The sequence below is a fragment of the Oncorhynchus masou genome, chromosome 22, assembly GCF_036934945.1.
Source record: "Oncorhynchus masou masou isolate Uvic2021 chromosome 22, UVic_Omas_1.1, whole genome shotgun sequence".
In the NCBI taxonomy this organism is placed as follows: domain Eukaryota; kingdom Metazoa; phylum Chordata; class Actinopteri; order Salmoniformes; family Salmonidae; genus Oncorhynchus; species Oncorhynchus masou.
Window position 1 is genome coordinate 34810097 of NC_088233.1, and position 7613 is coordinate 34817709.

At 40.9% G+C, this 7613-nt stretch overlaps 1 protein-coding gene across 1 annotated transcript; it reads right to left on the reverse strand.

Annotated features, from left to right (window-relative positions):
- Positions 1–4485: 4485 nt before the first annotated feature.
- LOC135508826 (membrane-bound transcription factor site-1 protease-like) lies at positions 4486–5781 on the reverse strand. The gene is made up of 3 exons (XM_064929036.1): positions 4987–5781; positions 4700–4810; positions 4486–4547 (listed from the first exon to the last, which is right to left on the reverse strand). Exons 1-3 carry the CDS (start codon positions 5180–5182, stop codon positions 4486–4488), a joined length of 369 nt encoding a protein of 122 aa, XP_064785108.1. The 5' UTR covers positions 5183–5781.
- Positions 5782–7613: the final 1832 nt, after the last annotated feature.

Here is a 7613-nt window from a genome sequence, read left to right on the forward strand (position 1 = left end):
GCTGTAGGAGGGACACAGCTGGGTTAACAACTATTACATTAACTTTGCATTATGTTTCAATGATCAATAAAGATGAGGGAAAAAAGCAGAGCTTCCATTGGACTCAACAGCTTGCTATCAGAAAGAGAAGGATGAGGTTTTAGAAACAGACAGATGGAGATTTAGGTACAATAAACCCATTTGAGACGTGGGAATTAAACTCAGTCTGGATCTTAAGAGACAAACATAAGTGGAGATAAAAGTGAAAGTGTGCCAGCTCCTTCCCTGGATGGAAAGTAGATTGATTCTGTTAAATGTCTGTGTCCTTGTTGTTTTGAAGTGAAGGATATCTATCGATTTCATTTATCCCAAAGGGTCCACAGGAAAAAACAGCATCATCAGACCACTTACACACAAACAGTCTTTCTGTTAAATTGTAACTGCATCTTGAACCTGGAAACAATTGTTTTAATTCAGCCGTTAACTCTTAGTCTGTCACTAACACTGCGAATGAGGTGTTCATGGTCTCTTAAAGAAATGCTGCTGGGTAAGCTGTCTCCTTCAGAAACTGCAGGACAAGTAGACTAACTTATCAATCAAATGCTTTAATGCTACTAGGCTTATACACCAGACTGTAGCATAATGTTTACAGACAAGATGTATGACAACCCATTGATGTGTTGTAATGGTAATTATTGAACCAAATAAATTGAGTGAACTGCTGGCAGACTATAGAAGAATGTTCACCATTAGCCATATTTCAGCATTTCAGTAGAAACTAATGTCACGGCCCCTCTGCATTGCAGGGGCGGTTCCTCCTGCAGGCAGAGGAGCGTCGTTAGTAATTGGAGCCACCTGGGCTCAGGGTATTTAAACTGCTTCACTAACCACTCTTGTCTCTCTCTCTCTGCTCCTCCAGGTATGATCCTGTTTTGTTTGTTCCTTTGTAGTTTTCACTCAGTCATTCACACACACAGATTCACGCAACCCTGCACTTTACATACACCCTACATTATGATACTTTCACACCTCATTCCTTTTTCTTCGTTTAAAGTTAATTGTTTTTTGGTTTAAAATAAATAACCTTTTTGATTGGCCTATATCTGTTGTTCGTGTCCCCTCATTTTTGCCAAAGGCTATGAGCTGGCCTGGGACACTAATAATGCCTCTGGTAGGTAATGCAGCAGCCACTTCTTGTTAGAGTATGTTCTGAAGTTATTCTGCTCACAGAAAAAGCAGCAACGTCTCTCTCATAAAGCAAAGTTTGACCATGAATAATATATTGTGTATGTGTTGTAGGGGAGTGCGAAGAGCATGCGGGAGGGAGGTGCCAGGTGTAGACAGCCAGGCAAGGAACAAGAGACTTTTTCTCACACATGAACATAAATTCACCTGTTAAAACCTGTTAAGGCTAGTGATAATACTGCCCCCTTTGGATGAATTGCGTGCCCATAATAAACTGAAAACAAATCTGTCCAAAATTGCTAATATATGCATATAATAATTATTATTGGATAGAAAACACTCTAAAGCTTCTAAAACCGTTTGAATTATGTCTGTAAGTACAGCAGAACTCACAGGGCAGGCAATCTCCCAAACTAGTTTTGGCATCCAGAAAGTTGGGGCAACTTTGACTTCATCGCCCCCACCCTTCCAAACCAGCTATGGATCTGGGAACACTTTCTATGTCTTCCGCGAGATGTCCTCTATCAGTAGAGCGTTTAATTGCGCAAATCCTGCAAGCTTTGACCCTTTAGCAGGCAAAATAGTGAGTGTCGTGAGAAAATACATGCGCGTTCGGGCGCGCTTTGGGCACAGAGCTTCCTTTGTTCCAGCTTGCCTGAGAAGAAGTGTGATTGTCCGGTTGAATTGAGAATTGTTTTGTACGTTAATAACATCCTAAAGCTTGATTCTGCACTTAGTTTGACCAGTTTAGTCGACATATAATATGTAATTTTGAAGTTTTGATGCGCAACTGTTCGGACCAGAAGTCATTTTGGATGCATTTCAGCAGAAACTTGTAGCATATGCTAATACAAAGACACACGACTTGAAACAAAACGATGTATTGGGTAAGTAGGAAGACCATCAAAGGTAAGGGAATATTTATGTTGTAATTTTGTGTTTCTGTTGACTCCAACATAGCGGAGAAATATTGCTTACGTCTGAGCGCCGCCTCAGATTACTGAATAGTGAACGAATTCTGTAACGTTAAAAAGAAATGTGCAAAGCGATTGCATTTAAAGAAGCAGTGTATCTTTCTAACTATATGTAGAACATGTATATTTAGTCAAATTTTTTGTGTATTGCTGTTATCTGGCAGAGCTATCTATAATTTCTCCGGACATTTTTGAGCATTTTCTGAACATGGCGTCAATGTAAACGGAGATTTATGGATATAAATTGCATATTATTGAAAAAAACAAATGTACTGTGTAACATGTCCTATTACTGTCATCTGATGAAGATTTCAAAAGGTTAGTGTATTATTTTTCTTTTAATCCTGCGTTTGTGATTGCATCTTTTGTTCGACAAAATGGCTACATATCGTCTGTCTTTGTGGTGGTTTGACATACATATGTGCTATGTTTTCGCCGTAAAACATTTTAGAAATCTGACTCGCTGGGTAGATGAACAAGGTGTTCATCTTTCATTTGAGCTATTGGACTTGTTAATGTGTGGAGGTTAAATATTTCTAAGAATATTTTTTCATTCTGTGCGCCACCTTTTGAGTGGGGGGGGCCCTTGGGGAACGTGTAGCGTGAACAAGTTTTAAGGGCACGTCAACAAATCTCCCACAAGGTCAAAAACATTCCTCAAGCTCCCAACTGCCAGCCCCCCCCCCCAACACCAATGAGACCCCCCTGAAAAAAAAAATCCATTCTCCATATGCGTACAAACACTTGCACGGCATCAGCCTCAGGCAAACAAACTTTTTTTTCACTTATCTTTGACCGTCATTCTAACTCCACTCCCACTTGTCTCCAAATCCACAGCTTCCCTCAGCCCATCCCACTGATCTCTGCTGGCCACCCTCTTCAGATTTTCATACATCTTTCAACTATGCTGTGATATTTGAATCTATCAAATAGTATCCACAAAAACGAGTTGAAGTATAAGTAAAAGTATTTGACTGCAGACCCGGGTTCGATCCCAGGCTGCGTCACAGCTCGCCGTGACCAGGAGACCCATGAGGCGGTGCACAATTGGCCCAGCGTCGTCTGGGTTAGGGGAGGGTTTGGCCGACCGGGGTGTCCTTGTTCCATTACGCTCTAGCGACTCCTTTTAGCGGGCCAGGCGCATGTAGTGTTTCCTCCGACACATTGGTGTGGCTGGCTTAAGTGAGCAGTGTGTCAAGAAGCAGTGCAGCTTGGTAGGGTTGTGTTTCGGAGGACGCCTGGCTTTCGACCTTCACCTCTCCCGAGTCTGTACGTGAGCTGCAGCAATGGGACAAGACTAACTACCAATTGGATATCATGAAATTGGGAGAAAAAAGGGAGTAAAATGAAATAGAGTATTAGTATATTGGTACTTGACTGACCAGGTCTCTCCAGATGTCCCAAAGCTATTTCTAGGGTCAATTACCAATACAGACCAGAAACAGTCTACCTGAATGCAAGACCATAAATCTATTGATTCTGTATCTTCACAACAAAATCTGCAGAGCTGTGATGATATGCCCCAAATGTTCAACATTTTGTTGGTAGCAAGAATTCTGTACAATCATTTTAGCTGAAAAGCACAAAGTCATGAATTGTACGTTGTTTCATACATTCTGTATCATGGAATAGCTACATCAAAAATATTTTTTTTGCAATCTATATGGCACAGCTGTCAACATCCTGGTCCTCAAATGAAACTGGTATACTTTCCTATTTTTATTCTTCTGCCAGTTTTGATCCATTATATTGGACAGACCAGATCCCTACCAGGTAATGCTGTCATCAATTGGTTGTAATCTTGAGCAGACCATCCCTTACAATTGTAATAACTCCATGAAAGAGTTCTTTTCTTTAAAGAAAGCTTTAAAACATATTTTCCATAAATACAGCTCTTTGATCAACCAGCACATTTGAGTTCAACCAAACATTTGTTGTAATATTTGTTCTATCTTTTCAGGGGGTGATATTGAAACCAGCTCTGCAATGCTCGTTTGAAAAAGGTTTCATTTTCAATTAATCGAAAATGAGACACGGCAATCTGCACAAAGGCATAAAGGCAAATTTTAAACAATGGATTAGCTTTTCTTAGTAATCTACTTGAGAACCATTTAGGCTTCATTTGAAACTTTTAGATTGTTTTAGTGCTTTTTATATTTAATCTCAACCCACCCAGTTCATATTAATTAAATAGATGGGCACGCTTTATCTTGTCTGGTTTAGAGTCCCAGACAAAGCAAAATATTTTTTGCTCATATTATTTGAAAAACGAATGATCAGGAGTAGGCAGCACTGTAAGTAAACTGAGATATGACCATTTATATGTCCCACAGAAGAAGAAAAAAGGTTATGGAGTGCCATATGGTCTGAACACATCCCATTCCTCTATCTCAGTGTCAGAGACGGGGGCTGCAGATCACAGGGTTAGATGTCTAGTGTGGAACTGATAACAGGTAGGCTGGGAAACAGAGTTCAGTTTCCTATTACTGTGAAAGGTAAGAGAGATCACATTACTAAAGCACAAGGAGAGGACAGGGTTCACTTAGTACCCATGATCCTACCATCATCAAGTGTCTTTTCATTGGTCCAGTTGGATCTCTCCTTCACATTTTTAAAATGTGGATGTTTTTCGATGAGTCCTGTGTCAAAAACAGCCACATTCACTCCCGAACCTACACAGAGAATACGGACAGCTAGAATCAACCAGCAAATAAATGTACACAAACTACAACATGTACACAAGACACGTTAATGTAATGTAAACAACTACAAACACACCCATTCAACTGTTTACACACAACCTGTTATTAACCAGACAGACACAGTGCCCCCTGCTGTCTGTCCTCACCGGTGTGTCCCATTTGCCAGAGGACATCAGCCTGCAGTATCTGGGCCACGTGTCGGGGGATGGCTCTCAGTAGCCTCCGGCTGGAGTGGCGGCCCGTGGCGTGCCAGAAGCCCGAGGCCTTAGACAGGCTAGTCCGGTGCAGCGGCCGGGACGACTGACACTTCTGGGTCCAGCGGGTGTCATTGTTGCAATTCATCCAAAGTGAAAATACTGCCCCCTATCCCCAACAAGTTTTAAGCCTAAATGTGCAATAAATAGTATTGCCTTTAGCTTATTAAATGAAACCCTGGCTGGCTGTTGTCGAGCGGATAAGAGGAAATCCGTCATTTAAATTAAGACATTAATAAGCAAGCTAGGTTGTTCAGCACATTTGAAATGTACAGCAACAGAATTCAGAACATGGGCAGTTCTTACAGTATTCTCCCTGTACACCAACTCAAAACCTAGGATAAATAAAGGGGCATATAAGCAGACAATGAAAGCTCTTACACTATTCAATGATTACATTTCTCTAAAACAGGCTATATGTGACCAAATTATTAGGGTGATGCACATGAGCTACTAACAGCTTACTACACAACATACACTTAGTATTGCTTTCTTAGCTACAGACAGTATATATATATCTCCCGGGCATATTACATAATTTATGCAGCAGCATACAAGGCATTTTTGGACTCACCTTGTTGTGATGTGCTCACTTGAACAGGAAGGTGGCGTGGCAGTCCGCCGTGGGCAAATTCTGTCATCAAACTTGGTCAAAGTCGGCATTCTCTAGACTTATGGTGCTTTCAAAACATCTGGGAACTGAAAAAAAACAAGGTTGAATCATGATGACGTCAGTGATCTTCAGGTCGGAGCTCTAGAAAGAGGACAGAGTTCCTGACTTGCAATTCCTAGTTGGATGACCGTTCAAAACTTATTTTCCCAGTCGGAGCTCTTTTTCTCTCGAGTTCCCAGTTGTTTTGAACTCACTAAAATCAGATTTCCCAGTTCGTGGTTTCCAGTTGTTTTGAGCACGGCATGCTGGATTGACAGCATGGCCAATGTTGAATGTTTATCCTTTTAAACTTGGAAAAGAGACCCTTAAACTGAGACTTGGGGCCACACTCACTCCACTGAATAGCAGGCTAGTGATTGCTTTGCAATGCTTGCAGTTAGCCACTGATTCCTTCCAAACTACTCATTGTTGAATTTGCAATTTCCAACTTGTGTAATGTTTATGTCCAATGGCCAATGAGCACCGATACGTTTAATCTATAATTCCTCTTAATTATTTTTCATATGACAATGATTGTAAAGGATGTCAGTAGATTGACGACTTGATTCGTGATAATGACTGCTAGCTTGCCAGCTAATATTTTGAAAGCATGATGTTGACAATCAAAGCTAATGTAGATATGATTTGACTTAATTTTATCTTTGGCCAATTACCTTCTTGGATGGGCACTTCTAATGTAACTATTTGGCAGCATCCAAGGGGCTTGAATTGTTTTTGCTCTCCCCATAGATTTTGCACTGACAGTGTCCCCATGAGTGGGAACACTGAGCAAATCACAGCGCAACTAGAGAACATTACCACCCTTACTCTCCTTATTGTCCGCCCCACCACTACAGAAAGTACTGAGCTAGGCGGAAACACCTGTATTTTGGAGTTGCATTACTCTGGAAAGCAAAAAATAGACCATGTTTGTATGCAGCTTTATTAACTCAATGAATTTATTTTAATTCGGTCTTGTGTGTAGAATAACTCAGCATACTCATTGATAGCCCCTACTTTACTGAATTTGCGCGAGTCATTAAAATACCAGAAATTGCGAAATACAGCATTGCGATAGACTAAATATTTTTGATTACCGATGCACGGTTCTGACTGTACCTGGTGGCCGATATGCCTGGCTGTGACCTTCCCATCTCCCTCCCCCTTAGCCCGGACTTTCTTTGCTGTGAAAGACGCAAGAGTTTGTTCTTGAAGTAGGCTACAGAAAATAGTTGCAACGGAGTTGCAAAAAAATACTGAATCTTAGGAGTAGACGGGTAAGGAGTCGAGGAATCGATTTGAGTCGACTCCCCATTACTAACATGAGCTATCTAGCCCTGCCTGCTGGATGGGATGCAGATTGCACTTCTTCTTCTTTGAGGTTTAACGGCGGTTGGCATCCAATTTGTTGCATTACCAAACCCCCTTATACTTTACTTGAAATATAATAATTTACTAAATAAATACCCTACCATCTAATACTATACTCACTAATTTCAAAACTATATCAAATAAATGAACACCCCCTTACTCCACTAATTACATGTATTTATTCCTACCTCATGCCATCACCCTAAAGGGATTGGACATCACCACTCAACACATCCTGTAACTCTCCTGCTGTCAAGTCCTGCACACCCAAATACATCTCTGCATCTGCCACCACAACCTCAATTTCCTGAGACTTCCGATCCATCCCTGCAGTACCATTAATAACCATTGCTATAAATGCTAAAATTCCAATCTTACTGAAACTTATTTAACTTTTTGGCCTATCCCTCTGTACTGGTATACCTCTACTACTCTCACCACTCCTCCCCTTTAACCCATGTTCCTCTACTTTCTTCATTGCCTCTGCATATGACAA

Bases quoted from the DNA above. Each gene is read 5' to 3' on its own strand.
- LOC135508826 (XM_064929036.1), bottom strand. From the start codon at position 5,182: ATGAATTGCAACAATGACACCCGCTGGACCCAGAAGTGTCAGTCGTCC. The intron at 4,811-4,986 runs GTGAGGACAGAC...TTCTCTGTGTAG, and splicing joins CTGGCAAATGGGACACACCG to GTTCGGGAGTGAATGTGGCT. The intron at 4,548-4,699 runs GTAGGATCATGG...TGTGATCTGCAG, and splicing joins TGAAAAGACACTTGATGATG to CCCCCGTCTCTGACACTGAG.